Source organism: Rhinatrema bivittatum, chromosome 15 (genome assembly GCF_901001135.1).
Source record: "Rhinatrema bivittatum chromosome 15, aRhiBiv1.1, whole genome shotgun sequence".
Taxonomy (NCBI): domain Eukaryota; kingdom Metazoa; phylum Chordata; class Amphibia; order Gymnophiona; family Rhinatrematidae; genus Rhinatrema; species Rhinatrema bivittatum.
The window spans coordinates 36,170,654-36,192,542 of record NC_042629.1 but is presented as its reverse complement, the minus strand read 5'-3'; the positions used below and the strand labels follow the sequence as shown (position 1 = coordinate 36,192,542).

Genomic DNA, 21,889 nt, shown 5'->3' with positions numbered 1-21,889 from the left:
GGAAATTTCAAATAAAAAGTAGCACCAATTTCCAGGGTTTTACTCTTTAACATAAGGAAATGTCTTCTACGCAATTGTGTAGGTCTAGACACATCCGGAAAAACACAAATTTTTTGGCCACAGAATGACAAATCCTTATTCTTAAAGAATTTCCCCAATGCTATATCTTTATCTTTCTCCAATGAAAAAGAAACAAATAATGTTGCCCTTTTATTTATAATATCAGTAGACTCTTCTAAAAAAGTAGATACTCCTATACTTTTATCCTCTAACTGACCATTATTATCACTAGGACGCACTGGGAAATAATAAATTTTTGATATCACCAGTATATCCTTATCTTCAAACGCTAGGTTTTCTTTTAAATATTTCAAAAACATTTCTATAGGTGATAATAATCTAGTAAATGGGAAATTAACAAACCTTAGGTTTTTAATTCTCATTAGGTTCTCCACATTTTCTATTTCAGCATGTAAGGAATTACAATCAGTGATATTCAAACATTCTCTCTCTTGAACATTCTGTATTTTCCCTTCTACCATTTTCAAAGTTGACTCTACTTGATTTAGTCTTTTTCCTTGTTCCACAATAGACAGCCTGTTAACATTTACTAATGAAGATAATGAGTTATTAACTTGGACTAGGTTAGAGTCCAACTTTGTCAAAACCCTCCACAAATCCCCCATAGTCACATTAGCCGGGTCCACAGAATCAATCTGTGCCCGGTCTAAGGTAATTACTATATTACCTACATCTGCCTCCGTAGATTGTGATACAGGGCAGGCAATCGAATCGACTACAGTCAATGGAGATTGCATTTCTTGTGCACTCACATTTCCTGAAGTCTTCTCGGCTTGCTGATCTTTTCCTGTGATTCCTGGGGGTTGAGGAGGGGTCGGTTGATTGCCTGGACTTAAAGAGGCTTCAAAATTGCCTCGTGTAGAGTCCATACATGGGGTTCCCTGCCGATTAATATGTGCGTCCATGGGACCAATTCTCACAGCTGTTGGCGATGATGTTGCAAAACGCGCCTTCCTTTTTCGACCCATAAGTTAGTGCCACTGGGTGCAAAGTTCCAAGGGTTATCCAGCCGGCCGCGGTCCTCGCGGTCAAAGCCGGTCTAAGCCGCGTGCGCGGCTTAGGCAGCGTGCCGACCGGCACTACGCGCCGACGTTCCTCGGGTTTTGTAGGCCCGGTCCCTGGATGATGACGTCAGGAGCACAGGATCAGCTGGCTCCAATTAAGCCCAGCTCCGTTCTCTCCCCGCTCACGGAGAGAAAACCTGCAGGTGTTTTTGGCAGTCTCTGCGATCCTTACCAGGACGGCTCTCCTTCACTCCCTTCAGTTCTCTCTCAGGGCCCCCCAAACCACCTTTATTATTAAACACAGCACAGGGAAATATTATTTTAAGATTGTTATTGTGTGAATAGCTGCTAGGCAAAACAATGTTGTTGAGGCTTGTTGGAATGCAGTGCCATGAACAGAGTTAATTTGGTTTGAGCCATTAACATAGACCAGGGAAGTGTCCATTTTAATAGGTTTTTGCTAAGTAATTTAGGATTCTTTTGTAACAGGTGGGAGGAAAGCATTTCCCGACCTCTCTAGAGTGGAGTGAACTCAAGCACTGCTCTTGAGTATGAGCACATTAAAGGCAAGTGAATGGCAGCATCTGATTGGCTGATGGCATGGCTGGTAATTGAGTGTTGAATTGCTCTAGGATTATGATGTCATCAAAGGTTGTCAAAGCAAACTTGCTGTTGAGAGGTTGCCAATGAGGCTGGTCCAACACATTTTTCTTGGTTTCAGCAACGCCTTCATTGTGTCTCATCAGGTGTGGCCGTAGACGAACACTGCTGGGATTCCTGTGCTTTGGGGGCCTGGCCTGCCTGATTGTCATGTTTCTACCGCAAAAGAAAGGTGAAATACTACACGCATTCCTCCAAATGGCATATACACATGCTGTCTTCTTCTCTTACTCTGTTTCCTAAAGGAAAGACTTGGTTTGTTTTGAATTTGATTGGGTTAACATATTTTAAAACCACTCTGTAAGAAAAAAGTGAGGCTATACTCCGCACCACTGCTTGCAACACACTAAAATATCCTGCCGTGCCTGCTCTCCAAGTCATTTCACACTTCCCGCCTATTCACAGTCCTTAACTAAGGACGAGAAGTGGAGTACTCCTGTTACCCGCTGCTTACAAAGCAGAAAGGAAGCGCCGTCTTTAACTAATCATCCCACTCCACTCATGATACTCACTCGCATGAACACCATCTGTGCTGGCAGTTGTGGGATAATAAAATGCTTCAATGGAATTAGGAAATCCAGCACTTTACAGTAATACTAGTATTATGAAGGAGGCAAATGAGGAAAGTTTTGTGGAGACTTGTCCAGGCCATACATGCCCTATGGAGGAGGAATTGACATTTTCATGCAGATAAGTTTTAACCCCTGATGAAGCTGCAGGCAGTGAAACGAGCATTCCTTGTTCTGGCAATGGGTATTTTGGAATAGAGTTGGGTATTGGTAGATACACGGAGGTCAATATTCAAAGGCATTTAGATGAATAATTCACAGGTTGGCCATTTAAATGTTTTTAGTTTTGAATACTGACCTCATTAGGATTAAGATTTGAATAAAAATTCTATCCTTAATAAAAAGATGGTGGTGGAGTGTGGACAGGTAAAGGTCACCTACAAATTAACGGCGCTTCCTTTCTGCTTTGTAAGCAGCGTGTAACAGGAATACTCCACTTCTTGTCCTTAGAAGGATTGTGAATGAATGGGATTACAGTAATATGAAATAGTTACTTATTAGAGATCAGGCACAACAGTATATTTTAAAGTGTTAAAACATTTTAACACATTTCAAAAGTGCTGTTAATTTTGATGTGGCTCTCTATCTGTCCAGCTCTAGCTTTATTGGTTATTCTTATTTACAAGCATAGTTTTAGTGGTTATTCTCTTGATTTCTTGCAATAGTTTATTGTGTGTAAAACATAAGAGGAACAAAGACAAGGGGTGATTGATTCATTTCTGATGGACCAGCTGAAGCTGGCGATGTGAGAGAATGGTAAGAAAAAGAACAATTTGTAATAGGCTTTTTTAAAACTATTTTCATCATGAATTAAATTATAATTTAGTTTTTATAAACTATAATCAGATTTCATCTAATATTTTAAGGGGGACATTTTCAAAACAGCATGTGTACTATTTTCGAAGGGAAATGCTTTCCCTTTAAGAGTCGAGTCGCCCATGGGCACAAATCTTCACCCTGCAGCCTTCCCTTGTAGGGTGGCGCGTAGGCTGCAGTCTCTTTTTTTGCCCTCTTTTTGCCCTCCAGATCTGTGTGTGACCTGTGTGTTCTTTCTTAGAGTCTGGAGTCTTCTCGCTGGTGAACAGTCGATCGCTGTCTTTGCTGGGGAAGATGATGATCAGTGCCTCATTTAACATTGCTTACATTTACACATCTGAGTTGTATCCTACCGTCATCAGGTAGTGTTTCCACATTTAATAACTTTAACAAGTGCCTAGTTGAGAGGGCTCCGCCCCCCCAGTGTGTGTTGGGGAACATGGACTGTTTTGTTTTTTTTAACCTATATTTCTCATGGAGGCATTACTGGGGGCGGGGTTAGGTCAGGGCGAAATTACGGGAAAAAGTATCCAGAAAAAAATGCAAGTGCAGATCTCTGCAGGTGCTACTACTTTGGGTATGTGAGTACTTTCCCTTTGAGAACTGGGGTAAAATACTGAGGACTTTGCACTTGCTCTCACGGTTTTCAAATGTGCCCACTTCCCTCCAATAATATACTTAAGGCTCTGTGACCTCACCTCCGCAATAATAGATCTGTGACCCGAGATCCCCCAGCATTAACATGCCTACACCAGTGTTGGCAACTTTTTTTTTTTTAACCAAACACTAAATTCACTAGAAAATGGAGATCTAATCTTTTTTTTAAGTGGCATATAAGGTCCATTACAACATAGAATTGTGGGACTCTCTAAGCTGTCACCCCTGCAGTCATGCATAGCATTAAAATTAAAATGCAGTTTGTTTTTAACTGAAAGTAAATACATGGAGGCTATGAACATGCTGTATTTGAGTATCAAAAAAGATTAGAGAATAGCATAATAGAGAGGTCCGTAATGCAGCAGGAGACGCTCTTAAGCTCCGTGTTCTCCTTTCAGGACAATTTTAAAAGCAGTTCTGTGGGTCAAGTGCTACACAAATGGGCTTTTATAAAATCGCCCGTCCAATATGGAAGTAAAAGCGCACCTGTAAGACCTGCATGTGTACGCTCTTAACCCGCATTCAGGAGGGGCGTCTTCATTTATATACAGACTTTTTTTTTTATTTGATTTTTTTTAAATAAGCATGTAAATTTTTCCCAGAAAAACCACCCAGGTATAATGGTGTGGGGGTAGTTTTGGCAGGGTAATATTCAAAGTGAAATTAATACATGTAAGCTTGTTTTTGAAGATTGCTGTAACTTTATGTGGGATATTACAGAATTTGTTGCTGAGTGCTTAAGTCTGCTCACCACTCACTTCCCTTGAGGAATGGCACGTGCTAATCTACCCTTCTGGCTTTCTTTCCTCCTAGGAATGTTGGAATGGGTGTTTGCTCCATGTTTTCCCGGGTTGGCGGAATAATTGCTCCTTTTATCCCTGCATTGGTATGTTGATAAAATGGATCAGGGGGAAAAAACCTGCATTGTCTGGCTGTGCAAGCCCCCTTTCCAGTAAAATTCTGCATGTTGTGCTGACCTCTTCCCCAGGAAATCTCTCTCTCGCTCTCATTTTCTCTCGCTCTCATTTTCTCTCGCTCTCATTTTCTCTCGCTCTCATTTTCTCTCGCTCTCATTTTCTCTCGCTCTCATTTTCTCTCGCTCTCATTTTCTCTCGCTCTCATTTTCTCTCGCTCTCATTTTCTCTCGCTCTCATGCTCTCATTTTCATTCGCTCTCATGCTCTCATTTTCATTCGCTCTCTCGCTCTTATTCGCTCTCGTGGGTGAGTAAAACTAATCACATCATGTAAAGTAGGGGCTTTGCGGACTCTGGTCCGCAAGAGCCACAAACAGGCCTGGTTTTCAGGATATAAAAAAATGAATGTGCATGAGATTTGCATACAGTGGATGCATTGCATGCAAACATCTCTTGCATATTCACTGTGGATATTCTGAAAACCTGACTAGGTGTGTCCTAAGCACGGTCTTCATTAGCGGATAGAGAAGTGGTTGGAGTCCATGTAACACTCTCTTCCTTCCCATATTTCTCTGCCCTGCAGACAACTGTGCATTCATCTTTACCTTTTATAATATTTGGTGTTGCTGGAGTGTCCTCGGGTCTCCTGAGCCTCTTCTTGCCAGAAACCCTAAACAAACCCTTACCAGAGACTGTCTCGGACCTGCAGGTGTACTCTTACCGGAGACTGGGGGAAGAGGCGTTGGCATTACAGGCATTATCTGGCACATCGGTATGTCTTGTCACGTTAATTGTGACTATCCTTGGTTGCACTGTCTTTTTTTTTATAATTGGTTCTATTTTGTTCAATTATTATAAGAGATGACTGAGTTATTTCACCTATGGCCTATCTATTTTGCCTATCCACACTAACTAATTCAACTTACATTCCTTTCACTCCTTCAGAGATCCCCTGTGTTTATCCCATGCCTTCTTGAATTAGGATACTGTCTTTGTCTCTACCACCTCCACAGGGAGGTTGTTCCACGCATCCACCACCCTCTCTCATTGGAAGGAGCAGTGTGACATAGGGTGGCCAGATTTTAAAACTGAGATCTATTTAATTTTGGGGTAAATTCTTTGAAAGCAGCCAGGCCCCATAGATGACACAAATATAAAAAGGGGGGGAGGGGGCAGATTTTCAGTAGTCCTGGTAGGCAATTTTCTAAGAAAATTGTGCATAGTTTTTCTTTTGAAAATTTGCTAATACAGATAGCTGGTGACAAAAGGTACCTGTGGACTCTGCACCTCTTTTTCTGCTGGGGGAGGTGGGCCGGGAGATTTTAAAATTCCATTCTGTGTGCATATTTTACTTGGCAAACCTAAATACCATTCCTCTCCCTGCCCCTCTCTGAGGCTAAAGGTTCTCACAGGACAGCAGGATGTTAGTCCTCACATAGGGGTGACATCACAGGATGGAGCCCTGTACGGAAAACTTTTGTCAAAGTTTCTATAAAGCTTTGACTGACACTGGCACACTGAGTGCACCGAGCATGCTCAGCCTGCAGTTATCCCTGCGAGCCACAGGTGTCTTCCTCAGTCTCGTCTTATAGCTAAAAGCGCAAGCGAAACTAAAATAACCCTTCCATACCCAAATCCTACCATTCAAAATGGCATGATTTACCACATGTTGCTTACAAAAGGGTTTTACCCTTTTTCTTTTTTCTACACCACTCTTTTTTTTTTCTTACTCATAAGAACATAAGAAAATGCCATACTGGGTCGGACCAAGGGTCCATCAAGCCCAGCATCCTGTTTCCAATCCAGGCCATAAGAACCTGGCAAGTACTCCCTCGGATTCTGCTCCCCAGACATTCTTCACATGGGTTCACCTTGGTTCCAATTGGCGTATCACTTGGGAGTGGGGATACCCGATTAATGGTCAACCCCTTTTGAGTCAGCTTACCATGGATTATCCACTGATCAAGCTGCCTCTGTTTTCACTAGTCACGGAATGGGACATGTAATTCGTGCTTACAAGACTCCTACGTTCCCCTTACTTAACAGTCTGCCATGGGGAATTCTTTCCCTCATAGACATCACTTCTACCAACAGGGTCAGTGAGTTCCACACCTTGTTACATACTCATCCGACCCTGCGTTCCTCCGTGACCGCGTGGTCTTACGTATTCAACTTCATATCCTTCTTAAGGTAGACGTTGCATCTCACCTTACTGAGAATATACTCTGCCCATTTTTCCCAACACCTCTCTCTCACCAGGGCGAGAGGGTTTTCCACTTCTTGGACAGTAATAGTGCACTTGCATTCTATCTAGATCGCACCACACTCCATAGGAATTCCACCTAACTCTTTTCTTCTGTGGCAAGAGCCAAGCTGTGAGTTCCAGTGGGCAAACAGACCTATTCCTCCTAATTGACGGTCTGTATCTTTTTCCTACCAACAAGCAGGCATTTCACTACATCACTGTGTGTAACCATACTTGTTGCGTCCGTCCCAGCCTCCATAGCTTACCTTCGGCCGGTGCCGCTTGTACACATATTATGAGGCTGCAACCTGGAGCGCTCTCCATACTTTCGTAGCCCATTATTGCTTAGATACGGCGAGCCGGCATGCTCCATGTTTTGCCAGTCCGTCTACTCCTATTCTTTTCGGTTTAACTACCCATCATCCTTCCACCAACCCGTTACGGGTTTCAGGATGCCCTCCGTTCCAAATTCCACCAACATCATTGTGCCTTTTGCGCGTCTTGGGTGCATTTGGTGCACTCTCGGGCATCCTCAGCTCGGTACTCACCCATATGTGAGGACTACCATCCTGCTTGTCCTGTGAGAAAGCAAATGTTGCTTACCTGTAACAGGTGTTCTCACAGGACAGCAGGATGTTAGTCCTCACGAAACCCACCCACCACCCTGTGGTGTTGGGTCTGTATACGTTTTTACTTTTATTTTAGTTTCGCTTGCGCTTTTAGCTATAAGACGAGACTGAGGGAGACACCTGTGGCTCACAGGGATAATTGCAGGCTGAGCATGCTCAGTGCACTCAGTGTGCCAGTGTCAGTCAAAGCTTTGTAGAAACTTTGACAGAAAAGTTTTCCGTACAGGGCTCCATCCTGTGATGTCACCCATTTGTCAGGACTACCATCCTGCTTGTCCTGTGAGAACACCTGTTACAGGTAAGCAACATTTGCTTTACATGCACCATGAATCCTGTGCTTGCTTCCAGCCAGGCTGAGGGGGGACAACTTTCAGTAGGCCAAGTTACTGGGGTAAAGGGATTTTAACATTTGTAGTGAGTAGCAGGACATGTGTGACTGAGCTCGGAGAGAAATCATCCAGAATGATACTTCTGAAACCATACAGGGTGGTTACCAGATGGTCCTTAGTCCATAAAAGACAGGTTGAGCCGATGCTGACCGTGTCCAGTTGCATCTATGAACTTATAATTCTGATCTCAATGAGAAAGGAAGCGTGAACTCTTGACGTACAGTGGGATATCGATGATATGCAGCCATTTGGTGACTCAGAGTCCAATCTCTGAAAAAATGGCTGCTGGCACCTGTGTCCCGCCACATCGCCATCATTTTGGGAGACCATTAATTTGGTGCAGCGCGCAACTTTCTCTGCTTCAGTTTGATTACAGTTTAACTGTCATTGCAGTGCCACTTCAAGGTCACAATGCGGTTTCACTGACTTGTTTCTTTTCTTTCAACAGTCGGGAGGCCATGAGACTCTGGCGATGAACAGTGACAGTGAAAACGATGAATATTATGATGCAAACGAAGAGACGCAGATGATGAAATGAATGCTGCTGGGTATGATGTGGATCCTAGCTGCTGTTGCCTTCCATCATCGCCAATTGACTGATTATAGATGGTGCAAGCTGGGAGGACCCAGACAGTGCTGGCCAGCAACTCAAGTGCAGGACACAATTTTGTTGTCAGCATCTCTGTTTACACAAGGAAGAGAAAAGCCATGTATGGTACTGACCAAAAAGGTAGATGGTACTGAGACATTTTCTGTACAACAACGTCAGCCTAGAATCATTCTAATAACTGGTTTAAGTGTTTGTTAGATGACTAGGGCATTATTGTCAGGAACAGACTTGGAGCAGAATTAATGCCCAATGATAGTGAAAATAGAGACCAAGATTCGGCCCATGGCCAGGGCAAGTGAACACTATTATAAGGTACTTTTTAAAAAAAATATTTTCAATCTCAAGAAAAAGGGAACAGTTTTACATATCATTAAAAATCTGACTGCATGTCCATATGTCCTCCAAACAGTCTACCCTATGAGCTTGTGTAACACTGGTTTTTGCCCTCTTTTCCTTCCATTAATCTTTCCAAACCAAAATACTTATGCCAGTTTTTGCCTTTTTAAACCCTTCATTTTTAAAAAAATACTGTCCCAGGAGAATGATATCTAACTACGCACCAACAGTGAGCCAGCCGGTCTTGGGATCTGGCACCTGATTTGATGTTTAGGAATACATGCATCTGTAGGTTGAGAGAAGAATTGGAATCATCCTAATTTGTAGCTTCTTGTTGTCTGTTTCTTTTATTTATTTTACTTTATTTTAACTTCCATGTTTGCTTTCACAAAACATTTTCAGATTTGTATCTGAACTTGGCTTTAATCCTCCCTTCCACTTGAGCATAGTTGTTTGAAATGTGAGCTAATGTGATATATAAATACCTTTTTATAGACGAGAATTGAAAAGCTCATTGGTGAGGAAGAAAGGTTACATCTTTTCTTCTGTGGTTGCTCTACTGCTTTATTTTTTCTGTGTGGTTTATTTTATTTATTTATTTTCCAGGTTTTATATACTGTCATTAAGATATAATCCATCACAACGGTTTACACAATGTTCAAAAAATCAAGTAAATAAAATAATAAATACATTAATATTACTTCATGAAGTATTAAATAGTTAAAGTATAAGAGAGGAAGAAATATAAAATAATCACATGCATTAATTTAATCTAAAATAATTAAAATAAACTAAGAGCCCGAATAAGAATAAGGGGGTAAAGTGTCTGCATTTCCTTTAGTGTTATGGGATTTCTTGCTCACTGTTGTGTAGTATAATCACTATATGCTTTGTGAGAGAGCCATGTTTTAAGCTCTTTTTTAAAATCTTGGATATTTTGGTGAAGTCTTAGATTTTCAGGTAATTCGTTCCATATTTTAGGACCACTTATGGAGATTGCTCTATTTCTCACTTGTGTTAGACGTGCCGATTGTATAGGTGGAACAGTAAGCAGGGCCTTATTTCAAGAACGCAGTTTTCTTTGAGGAGTATGGAGTCTAATTGAGGCATTCAGCCATTCGGTGGCTTCTCCATATAGAATTTTATGAATAATGCATAGTTTTGTACTCTATGCATTGTTCAATAGGTAGCCAGTGTAGTTTAATTAAAACTGGTGTGATATGGTCATACTTTCTACTGTTTGTAAGAATCCGGGCTGCCGCATTCTGAGGAAGACCAAGAAGTAGGGTGTTGCAGTAGTCAATATTTGCAAATAGTAATACTGTAATTGAAGTCATGAAGCTATTTTCATCAAGTAAAGGTTCAGTCATTTTAAAGTATACAATTTATTATATCCATCTTTAAGCTTATTTGATATGATTGTTTATTGATAACTCTGAGTCTATGATTACTCCTGAATCTCTGGCGTTATTGGAAATTTGAAGCTTAGTAGTATTGTCATCCAGCATTATGAATGCAGGTTCAGTGTATCCGTGTCTCCTGTCCAGTAATATAATTTCTGTTTTTTCCATGTTTAGTATTCATTTCATGTTTGTAACAAATTTTTTAATGAGGGATAGATACATTGCTGTGAGTTTAAGGGTGGATTCAATAGATGACGTAATTGGAATGATAATTTGAATGTCAGAGGCATATATAAAATGGATTAAACCAAGGCCACTTAAAAAATGACAAATTGGTATCATATATATATATATATATATTAAATAATATAACCAATAACTAGGATCCTTGTGGGACTCCAGTGTTTAATTCAGTTGTATCTGAAATCTTATTTTTGATTTTGACTTGGAAATGTCTATTTTTTTAAGTAGGAGGAGAACCATTTTAATGTTTGATAGCCCTATTTCCCATTAATCAGTCTAATAGAATTGGGTGGTTGACAGTGTCAAACGCCGCTGATGGGTCTAACAGGACTAATAAGAAACTTTGGCCATTGTCGAAGCCTCTCATGATGGTATCTGTTAACGCTATCAGCAGTGTTTCTGTGCTATGATGTTTTCTAAAGCCATGTTGCGAGGGGAACAATATATTATTTGATTCTAAATGATTAGTTAGTTGAATTTGGACAACTTTTTCAATCATTTTAGCTAGGGAAGGTTAAGTTGGAAATAGGACGATAATTAATAGGTAAATTTGGGTTAAGCGGTTTCTTTAATAAAGGTTTTATAGTAGTGGTTTTAAGTGTTTGAGGGAAGTGACCTTGTGTTAATGATAAATTATCGATGCTAGGGTATTTGAAATTAGATGGGCGGTGGCTTTCAGAGCAGTGATAGGCATTTTATCTAATGGGTGTGATTCAGAATTCAGATTTTTTTTATTTTCAATTTTTCAACTTCAACAGCCGATATCTCTTCAGATGTTTCCCAATGGGGGAATTCTTTCGTGCTTCGCTTAATAGTTTGAATTTTTTCAGATTCTGTACCGATTAGTAAGTTTTTTTTTATATCTTGGTATTGAAAAAGTTTGCTAGGTCGCAACAATCAAATTCTGTTGAAAATCTACTGGTCTCAGTTGGATCCTTAAGTTTCTGGACTGTTGAAAAGAGGGTCCTCGGGTTATGTAAAAAATTCTGAATTTTTTTTGGTGAATTCTTTTTTGGAGTTATTGATTAGTTTTTTTATTGAGCCAATAGAGTTCTATTAGATGTTAAATTGGGTATTGTAGAATTTTTTTCTCCATTCTTTTTTCCTTTTTTCTGAGGCATTTTTTGTTTCCCTAATAACGTTGGAGTACCAAGGTTTATGATTTTTGATTTTTTTTTTAAATTGTGATAGTTTTTTGAGGGGTTAGTTTATCAGCAGTATTATCAGTGAATCATAACCAGGAGTTGGTGGCATTTTCACTATCTGTGAGTTAAAGATTGGTAATATTCCGTTCAATTTCCTTTTCATATCTGTCAATCACAATTGGAGGTCTCATGACAAAGGACTTTGGTGAATCAGGTTTGTTTATTATGTCTTTTTTTTCAGCATTAATTTTGCTTGTATTAAAAAGTGATCAGACCATGATACTTTGGTGCATTCTACATCGGGGGGTTCAAGAAGCTTAAAACTGGTGTAAAAAAAAATAAAAAAATTGTGTATGTCCTGCTTTATGGGTAGGGCCTGTCGTGATTTAGATCAAATCCTAAGGCTGATAAGGATTCAATTAGTGTGATGCATGCTGTCGACCTGGGCAAAATGTCAATATGTAAGTTAAATATGATGGCTGGTATATCTAACTTTAGCTCATTGGTAAAAAGTTCTATTATAGGGGAAATGTTATGTTCTAACAACCCTGGTGGACAGTATACCAAGCAAACTTGTAAATTATTTGCAGAAAACAGAGCAACTTCATACGGCTGCGTAATAGTAAACTGGAGTTAGTTTTAAATGTAAATCTTTTCTGGCTATCAACATTATCCCACCCTCTTTACGCCGTAGTCGAGGGAGAGGTTTAGAAGAAAGAGTGGGGGTTTCACAGTTCCCTATATGTACCCGGATCAGTCCAGACTCCTGGGTTCATTCCCCCCTGCCAGCAGATGGAGACAGAGAAAAGCTTAACTGACACTGCATCATAAACCCCAGTGCCCCCTGCAGTTCCTCAGTATTTCTCTGTCTCCAGCAGATGGCAGAGGGTGTGAATCCTGCAGTTCTGCAGCTTACTAGTTTGTTTTTGGGTTTTTTTTTGTTTGTTTTTTTACAGCATTTTTTTTCCTTGCCCTACTGCTTTATTTTTTTCTCTGTGGTTTAGAAGAGAGAGTGGGGTTTTTTGCAGTTTTCTGCCCCATCCCTTGCCAGAAGTGAGCTCAGGGTATGTTCTGATTGCCCTGTGTGTCAGTCATAATGCCCATTGATGCCATGCATACCAAGAAAGCTGGTGATGTCACTTGGTGGTCCTAGAACATTGGACCTCTTTGTATTTGTAAGCCTCTGGCTTCCTTCGGTGTGCGCCACCTGAGTTTTATGCATGGGCAGCAGACCTGTCTGATCAGCTTGGATTCTTTGGCGTGGAAAGGACCATGGGAGGCACAAGCATGGAGGATGTATGGTTGTAATGATGTTGTCCCATGCCCCCCCTCACCAGCTGTCAGACATTTTTGCCTTTCCGTAGAATGTGAGAGGCTTATCTTCGAGGCTGCAGAAGTGGTGATGTTGGAAGGATTAGAAAAAGCATCTTGTAATAACACTGGTTTAGGGGAGAGTTAAACAGATGCTTAGTGATCAGACCTCTACTACTGAAGATGGGGCTCAGAGCAGAGATGAGGGCTGGAATCCTTGTTAAAATAATGGTAGGCAAGTCACTGTTCATTGCAGTACTTCAGATTATCCAAACACCTACAGTGCCTGAATGTAATGCGCTTTTGAAGGGGCTGAAAGATGGAATCCAAATAAAATAAACTGGTAATGAAACAATTATTTCCTCACCCCTGTTGCTTTAAATTTGCCATGTTATGCTCCATTTATCTTTCTGAAGCATTAGAGGTCTAAAGGGCACTTATATCCCTTGAGAATTGCTGCTGTTAGAACCTATAAGTTGTTTAGAGTAGCAAGGGTTAAATGTTGTAACTGCTGCTGGGAGTTGAGGGAAAGCATCTATCATAGGAATATTTATTTATTAACATAAGATAGCTCTAGGGTGTCTGTGCAGAGCTGGCGGCCTATGTATGTTCAGCTCTTAGCCTCCTGTGTTATCTGGGTAGATAAGGAGAGGCAGTTGCTGCTAGTGGTTCTGCAGGAGATGTTGGCGCGCTCTGTAAAACCCTTTGCACAAAGAGACCAGGGAAGAACGCGAGGGTTTTGTTTGGCATTATTATTATACAAGTAGGTGAGGCATGAAGCAGACGCCATGGTTGCTTTGTCTCTGTTTTACACTTCTTAACAGGTATGGTTGTCCGTGGCGCGAGAGTTTTACTGGCTTTGTGAAACGTTTACATTGCATGTGACTTTAGTTTGTCAAAGGCATGGCCTTTTCCTAACTCTTTTTTTTTAAGCAGGGCTTGAGAATAGTTGTATTGTGTTAAGCATTTCAGTGCTGCCTAACAGGTATGCAAATAACTCTGTCACAACAAGGCCACGTCACTTTTGTGTCCGGTTAGTTGTATGGGTTTTTCACATCCATTTTAGGACAGGGATGGAGGTTGATGAGAGAAATTACAAACCAAAGAAGCTGATTCCGATGACTTCCTAAGCAGGTTTTGTACAAGGGGCAGTCAATAAATAAGGTGCATTTTTGTAGCGCATCAAAACAGTTTAAAGTCCCCTTATTTATTGAAAACCCCCCCCCCTTAAAAATGCAGAGAACTTTGGTCAGGAAAGTTTGTGACATGAAATTATGTTCAAACCTGAATAACTGAAACCATTATTTAAATGCACTCAGGTAATAGCTGCATGTTTTATTCTTTTTGTCACACTATTAATAAATACTTCTGTCAGGTTTTGTTCCTGTTGTACGTATGGACACATTTATATGGCGTACTTGAAAGCAGAAAGGAGGCTGAGCCTCTGAAAGGAGAGAGACTGAACGGGGCCGCCCAAAGCATGCAAAGTTTGCACCCCAGGTATGAGATGAAGGGAGGGGATATAATACAGAGAGACCCAAGGCCCAAGAAGCAAACCTGGATCCATCGGGGGACAGGAAGCTCCGGATCATGAGGGCATGAGAGGAGGGGCAGACTCAAGAGCAGCAATAGGAAATATTTCTTCAGAGAGAGGGTGCTGGATACATGGCAAGGAAAGCCTGAGAGAAGCCCAGAGGATCCCTGGCTACAAAAAAAAAAAGAGGAAAGCCAGAGATGAGGTCTGTGGCATTGGGCTTTACAATCTTTATCTGCAGTTATTTCTGTTCTTCTACCCTGAAGGGGCATCATATAACGCATCTTGCAGAAATCCTGGAAGGTGCAGCTAGCTGGACGCCAGCTGACTTGGGTTGTGTCTCCTTCCTGCTCTTGTAGGGCTCTGGAGGTTACTGGCCCATTCTGGATGTGGGTGGCTCGCTCTTGCTGATGTGGCTGCTTGTCAGCTTCAAGGTGTGTCCCTCCCGGGGCACGATCATCCTTTCCAGCGCTCTGGAGAAGCGAGAGCGCAAACATGGAGAGCTGAGAGAGGCTGAAGCTTGCATATGTGCCATGATTTTTCATGCAGACTTGTCTGTCTGTTTCCCAGTAAATGTGCTCACCCCCAGAGCCTTTGCTCTGCCTCTCTCTGGGTGTGCCCATCATGCCCAGCCCTAGTTTACACTTAAGCACTGCAGCTGCACAGGGGAAATCCCAAGCAGGCTGCTCTTCCGTTTCTGGGGTCACGGGTACCAGTCCACACTGGCCTAGTGACGGAGAAGGTCAGGCCTTCTCGTACAGGCACCTTGTCCTAGAGCTCAGGATCTGCCACTCCTGCGTGCATTGTAACCGACTTTTCCTGTAGCAGCACAGTTTGAAGCTACCTCCTTTGCTTTTACATGAAAGACACGAGAGGAACCTTATCTGTAGTATGATGAGTCACTGACTTTATTTTTATGTAGGTGCCCTGCAGGGAAAGTGGCCTTATAAAATCTTCATATGTGCCTCCGCTCTCCTAATTACGTTTACGTAGTTCATCCAATTTCATTAAAATTTTGGCTACAGATGATAACCCCCCCCCCCCCCCAACCTCATACTTATGTACCCCGATTCCCCTGTCTCCCCTACACACACATGCGTACAGTTACTTACAATTGTTTAGTTTCTCAGATTGCTGTAGAGAACGAGGCAACATCAGTTGTAATCTCAGGGAGAACAGAGCCCATTGGGATGTAAATGAGAATTTTTGAAAACTGCTCTGTCTTTGGCTATTAGTCCTAATTAATAATCAAATTCCTGTACCAAAAAAGGAAACGAGGCCTCGTGAAATGTTGATGCATCTTCCTCATTATGTATTTCAAGCATTTTGGCAGTGAGCTATGTTGAACCTTTTTTTATTTTGCAGGGGAAGATAGGGCTCTTTAACAAACTATATGCAAACGGCGTGACGGGAGAGTGCACGGTGACTGACGCGATACACGGCTCAGCTGGGTAGGATTCCTCTCGCAGGAACAGTTAAACACCCAGTGCCCTCATCGGCATTGGCTAGAGAGGCACTGCAGCCTGGCCCATTCCACAGTTGGCCAAGTTGAAATGCCTTCTCCACTGGCTAAAATGTAGTGGCATAGACCCTGCAAGACTGTAAGATACGCTGTGCTGAGTCTGTCTCCTCCTCTCTTCTGGCTGCTTGAACCATATGTTTTACTGGTGATATCACTTCATGTGCCTGTTATGGGAAGGACAGGTTGTCTGGGCTTTTTTGTTTCCCCTCAGCTGAGTCTGTGACTGTTAGGGTTGGCCGTCTTCCATAAGGTACAGTGAGGGATATGGGAATGAGGGACACACCACAAAGTCCCTCCAGAGGCATTTTTTTTGAGCATCCTAATAACTGTCAGTATATGAGTTTTTTGAATTGCCAGTCTGTGTTCTGTTGCATTTCTCTCTCTGTCTGTGCTGGTCCTTTCTTCTGTGTATCTTTTTTTTTTTTTTTTTTTTAACTTTATGGTCTCGATTTACAGGTGCTCCAGGCTGTAACGTGCTTACATCTGCAGGTTCAGATTGAGTTTGACTCTGAAATCAGAGGTTCTACATTAAAATGATTATGCTGGGATAGCAACACTTTTTAATTCAGCAGTAATTTCAGAGCAGAGTGCTGCAGCCTTTTTAAATTTCAGGACATTTTATAACTTTGCTTTGTGCCTTGCTTTATTGTAAATGTAAACTGTCAAAGATAACGAAAGCCGTACAACATCTTGAAATATAATTTGACTTGCACATTTTACTTGTGTTTGTGTCTTCTTGTTCTTCCCTTTTAATCTAAATGGATTTTCATTCTGAGCTTTGTATATTCAGATGACAGGAACACCAAAGTCGTATTTCACAAGAAACAGAATGAAGCCAGGCTCGTGATAGGTTGTCAAGCCCAGAGATAGCTGGGCCCATGGCAGATAGGCTGCTGTGTCAGTGACCTGTGACGTGGCGACACATTCACAGATGGGGTTGGTAGGTGTGGGGTGACTGAGCAGGATTGAAAGCTGTGTTTGGGGGGGGGCGGGGGTCCTCAGTACTGGAATATAACAGGGTGCTTTGTCAGCATTTAGGTGCACGGGCACAGATAATGGAGGTCATTAATGGAATAACATAATAGAAATGACGATTACATTTTTAAATGAACATAAGAGTGGCCATACTGGGTCAGACCAAGGGTCCAGCAAGCCCAGTATCCTGTTTCCAACAGTGGCCAGTCTGGGTCAAAAGTACCTGGCCCGAGTCCCAGATACCAAATAGGTTCCATCCTGCTTATTCCTAGGGATAAGCAGTGAATTTCCCAGAGACTACTTGGTTAATAATAGTTTATGGACTTTTTCCTCCAAGAACTTTTCCAAAGCTTTTCTAAACCCAGCTACGCTAACTGCCCTAACCACATCCTCTGGCAGTGAATTACAGAGCTTAATTGTGTGTTTGACTAAAAAAATATTTTTGCAGTTTAAAATGTGCTACCTAGTAACTTCATGGAGTGTCCCCTTGTTTTTGTTTGCTTTTTCCAAAAAAAATCAATTTGCATTTATTCATTGTACTCCACATATGATTTTATATACCTTTACCATATCTCCTCTCAGCTGTCTCTTCTCCAAGCTGAACAGCCCTAACCTCTTTAGTCTTTCCTCATAGGGGAGCTGTTCCATTCCCTTTATCATTTTGGATGACCTTCTCTGTTCCAGTTCTGTTATATCTTTTTTGAGATGTGGTGACCAGAATAGTGCAAACTACTCAAAATGCAGTCTCACTATGCAGCGATACGGCGGTGTTAGGATATTCTCCATTCCTTTCTTAACAGACTCTTTGCTCTTTTATCACCACCACACACTGAGCTGAGGATTGCAAAGTACTGTCCACGATGATGCCTAGATCTTTTTGCAGGATGGTGGGTCACTGCAGGGTTATATATACTGTGATGTCAGCTTCCTCCATGTCCATCTGCTGCAGGGGAGCATAAACCCTCTGGTCCTGAGTCCATCTATCTGCACGCTAGGAAAGCAAGGGATGACAAAAGTGGAGACTGGGTTGCTGTACCGCAATCTGAGTGCCCTAAAAGATGCTTTAGGGAATGCAGAAGGCTAGGTTTGGCATAACGATAAAGAAGAGTCCACTAACACCCTTAATCGGAATGGAAGCACCATCCGAGGACAGACTAAGCCAATCGATGGTCACCCCAACTCTTGATAGTAATATCTGTTGGGTTTTTTTTTTTAACATACAGTAATAGCTTATTGTCAAGCAGTCTTAATCCTTGGTTAGAGAAAGAGAGAGTTTGTGCAAGGCTGAGCCAATGGAGATGGAGCCAGGAAAGAACTGGATATCATTTGCATACATTTTAAATGAGAGCTCTAGCCTGGATGATAGTGAGCAAAGAGAGGCTAGCTCCATGTGGAAAAGAATGGGTGAAAGTGAGGAACCTTGGACTACAGCAGTGGGTAAAGGATACTGACCAGAAGAAGCATCGCCAAGCTGGATCCTAAAGTCTCATCCCATGACTCTCTTGTTTTGGTTTTTTTATTTTCTTGGGAATCTCTTGAGGCATTTTGTCAAATGCCTTCTGAAAATTCAGCTATACCACATCCACTGGCTCGTCATTATCCACATGTTTGTTAACACCAAAAAAGAATTTGATTTATATTCTGCCTTTCAGGCACTTCAAAGCGGTTTACATTCAGGTACTGTAGATAGCAGAGTGGTGAGGTAAAGCGTCCTTTGCATAAATCCGGGTTGGTTGTGTCCCATTAAACCATGTCAGGCTGTGTCCTTTAGAATAATTCCTATGACTTTTTTTGCCATTCCACACCCACATACTTGCTACCATAGTGGCTTTTCACCCAACAGTCGAGGCATTATGTACTAAAAGGAGTTTTCCCATTGCACATCCTTGGAGGAAAAATGCTTTGTCCATAGGAATGTGAATGCTCTGTATCTGTTGCAGGCTTTACCCTTCATGTCTTGATAGACAGCCATGGAATTTAAGAGCTGGACCATAAAGTAGCACGTGTCTTATGGACGATAGACAGACCGATGCAATGTTGTCCCAAGGGTGGGGTTTGAATCTTTTTTTTTTTTTTTTTTTTTTCATCCACAAACAATTCTGAATCAGACTGTTGTCATAAAAATCCTAAAACATATATTTACGGTGGAATCAAGGGTCAACAAAGTTGTAGTTTGTGCAAGTTTATTGGAAGTTTATTGGATTACCTTAAAACATCAATGATGAGCTTTTGAGAGTTGCCGTCTCTTCATCTGCTGATTCCACATGGACTAACATAGCAACCACACTTACTTACTATGGAGACAGGTGTGATATCAATGTTATAGACAGATAAACATTTAATTTCAGACCATGTGCCTCTGAAAGACAAAAGATAGGTATTTGACTGCTGGATTTCATGTTGATTTCCATGACTTGGATTGTAGGGTCCCAAAGCAAGAAAGCTTGGATTGTTGAGATGTCCATCTTTGGCTGTCCTTTCTGAGTTATGTTTAAATGGGGTGTTTTTCAGTGGCAATACTACCCTCTGTTCCTTAATTCTCTTCTGGTTAGATATGACGTGGCTGTCTGCTTAAAGAGAGCACAAGTAGTAGGAATCGGCAGTCTCTTGATTAGTCTGGGTTATCTTGCTTGAAATGGTACAACAGCCACCATGGCTGTGCAGGTGAGTGGTGCTGAGTTTCTACCTACAGCATGAACCGATCCAGTTGGCAGGAATATCCAAAATGTGTGTTTCTGAACTGAATTTCAGCCCCATGTTTTAGTTTTAGGGCCATGGTGAGAAGAGGGATATGGCATGGAGATAAACAGTACTGATTCGCTGCCATCAGCTCCAGTAGCTGCCACCTTGAATTAGGGGCACGAGTAGCTCACGTAGCTTACTCCTCACTCCCCACCACCCACCCCTTCTCTAGCATGTTTTGTGGCATTGCCCTTAAAATCCTGGGCCTTGTTTGTAAACTCACTTGACTGAGACATTGCTGATGGGCCTCTGTTCTGTGCTGTCCCAGTTTTATTGCATTTCATAAACTTGAATGGCAGAGGGGAGGGAGCCGCCTGAAGAATACAACTTTTTATTTTATCCCAAAAGGTAAAATGTTAGGGTGTCTCATCTGCAAGAACTGAAACCTCTTTCAGACCATCAATACTTGGTTTCTATTCTATTCATGCTTGGGTTATTAGAGGACGGATCTTCTCCCACTTGTGTTTATCCACACATTCTATTTCCTTCCTATTAGCATTATCCAAGCTGACTCCGTCCTGGTTTCTTGTACTGTGTCATAGGCATCAAGCTTGCTTCCTGCTTTTCTAGGGGGAATCGGAACATGTAAAGTAAAAGCGGGGGTGAAGATTAGTGAAAAAAGGATGTTGGGAACATTACCCCCCTCCCCAATAGTGCTGGCTGTCTGTGGGGAGGGGCCTGGCTGGGAAGTTGGAAATCACAAGGAGATTCCTACTGCAGAGGGACTGTCTCTTCTGAGTATTCGTACAGCACTGCATCCATGTGCTCATTTGAAATTATATTTGGCAGACGTTACACACCATTAGCTCCTGACTCCTAACAGCATTTGCAGGGGAGAAGCAGGCACCCAACCTCACCGAACAATCTGTATTTTATTTTTGAGAGTGAGGAAGCTGCTGTCCAAATGGAAAAGGGACTGGTGTGACATCAAAGAGACTGGAGAACTCTGCTAGGGATTGTTTTTAAACATAGAGCAGTAATGATATCACATCACAATTCAATCAGCAGTCAATTTCTGGCACTTAGCATGCAATGCTGATTTCCCATGCAGGGAGCCTGGAGCCAATAGATCCAGTTTTGCTCTGTGTTTACAGTAAAGAGACCATGCAGTTGATGTGAGTTGGTGGTAGCTGCATTGTTTAATGTCAACTAGACCAGAGAGTGAGCAACAGAGCTGAAACAGAACCAGATGCGATAGCAGCACAAAGAGCCAAAGAGGGATTAACTGAGCCCGCGGCACGGACAACCAACGAGAATCAGGTGAGGCAGCGGCACCAACAGCAACCCAGATCTTATAAGGGTCAAGATGAGGCAGCAGGACTGGGAGAGTTTGGGGGAAGGGGGTGTCATGCCTAGAGCAGGGATAGCTAACCCTGCTCCTCAAGAGCCACAAACAGACCTGGTTTTCAAGATCTCAATGATGTATGTTCAGAGAGGGGAGATGGTGCATGCAAATCTGTTTCCTGCATATCCATTATCCTGAAAACCAGGCCTAGCTGGAGCTGGTCCCTTATGCTAAAGCACCAAAGAGTGATCAGGTGAGGCAGCAACAGCAGCACTGCGAGCCCGAGACAGCCATTGGAAACAGAACCAGGGTGTCAGACAAGCTTTGCATTTGAAAGTTTTGAAGGGTTTACAATTTTATGTCCAGGAAACAACATAATTTTGAAATTCTGGTGCAGGGAGAGCAAAGGCTTTCAAATTAACAATAGAAAAGCTATTTTTATTCCGATGACTGGAACCAGGATTATGTTTCTTAACTAGAACTGATTTAGGGTGGTAAGCATGGTTGGGCTGGGGGGACGACCATGCAATGCTGGATTTAATAAGCCATTGGGGGTCTCCTGCAGAAATATTTGTAAAAGGTAGAGGGATGTTTCTATCTTCTCCCCCTAGGTCAGTGGAGATACGAGAGACCTGGACCTCCCCCGCTCAAATCCTTCCCTCATCCGAGTCCTGGGGCCGGTCCACTGTGGCAACTACTATTAAAAAAAAAAAAAAAAAAAAAAAAGAATTCGGGGTGGGGGGGGGTCTGGGAGTCCTTGCATGCTGATAGGACCCAATGGTGCCCCACTCTCTCCTGCAGGGGTTTCCTGTTATCAT

The 21,889-nt window shown here is 42.1% G+C and overlaps 1 protein-coding gene and 1 long non-coding RNA gene across 11 annotated transcripts in view; one reads left to right on the top strand and one right to left on the bottom strand.

Annotated features, from left to right (window-relative positions):
• SLC22A15 (solute carrier family 22 member 15) overlaps positions 1-16,987 on the top strand; it is a 35,860-nt gene extending 18,873 nt beyond the window's left edge. For 2 of the 10 annotated variants that reach the window (XM_029578358.1, XM_029578356.1), the window contains 5 exons: positions 1,832-1,917; positions 3,372-3,492; positions 4,601-4,673; positions 5,286-5,474; positions 8,414-16,783. In XM_029578358.1, coding sequence (XP_029434218.1) covers positions 1,832-1,917; positions 3,372-3,492; positions 4,601-4,673; positions 5,286-5,474; positions 8,414-8,503 — 559 coding nt within the window. In that variant the 3' untranslated portion in view covers positions 8,504-16,783. Of the gene's footprint in view, positions 1-1,831; positions 1,918-3,371; positions 3,493-4,600; positions 4,674-5,285; positions 5,475-8,413; positions 16,784-16,859 lie in introns of those variants that run through there. The other 8 variants (XR_003852832.1, XR_003852831.1, XR_003852830.1 and 5 more) reach the window with 8 other exon arrangements.
• The window catches only part of LOC115076660, an 87,648-nt gene that overhangs the window by 23,016 nt on the left and 42,743 nt on the right, over positions 1-21,889 (bottom strand). The gene's annotated exons all lie outside the window — the stretch shown is intronic.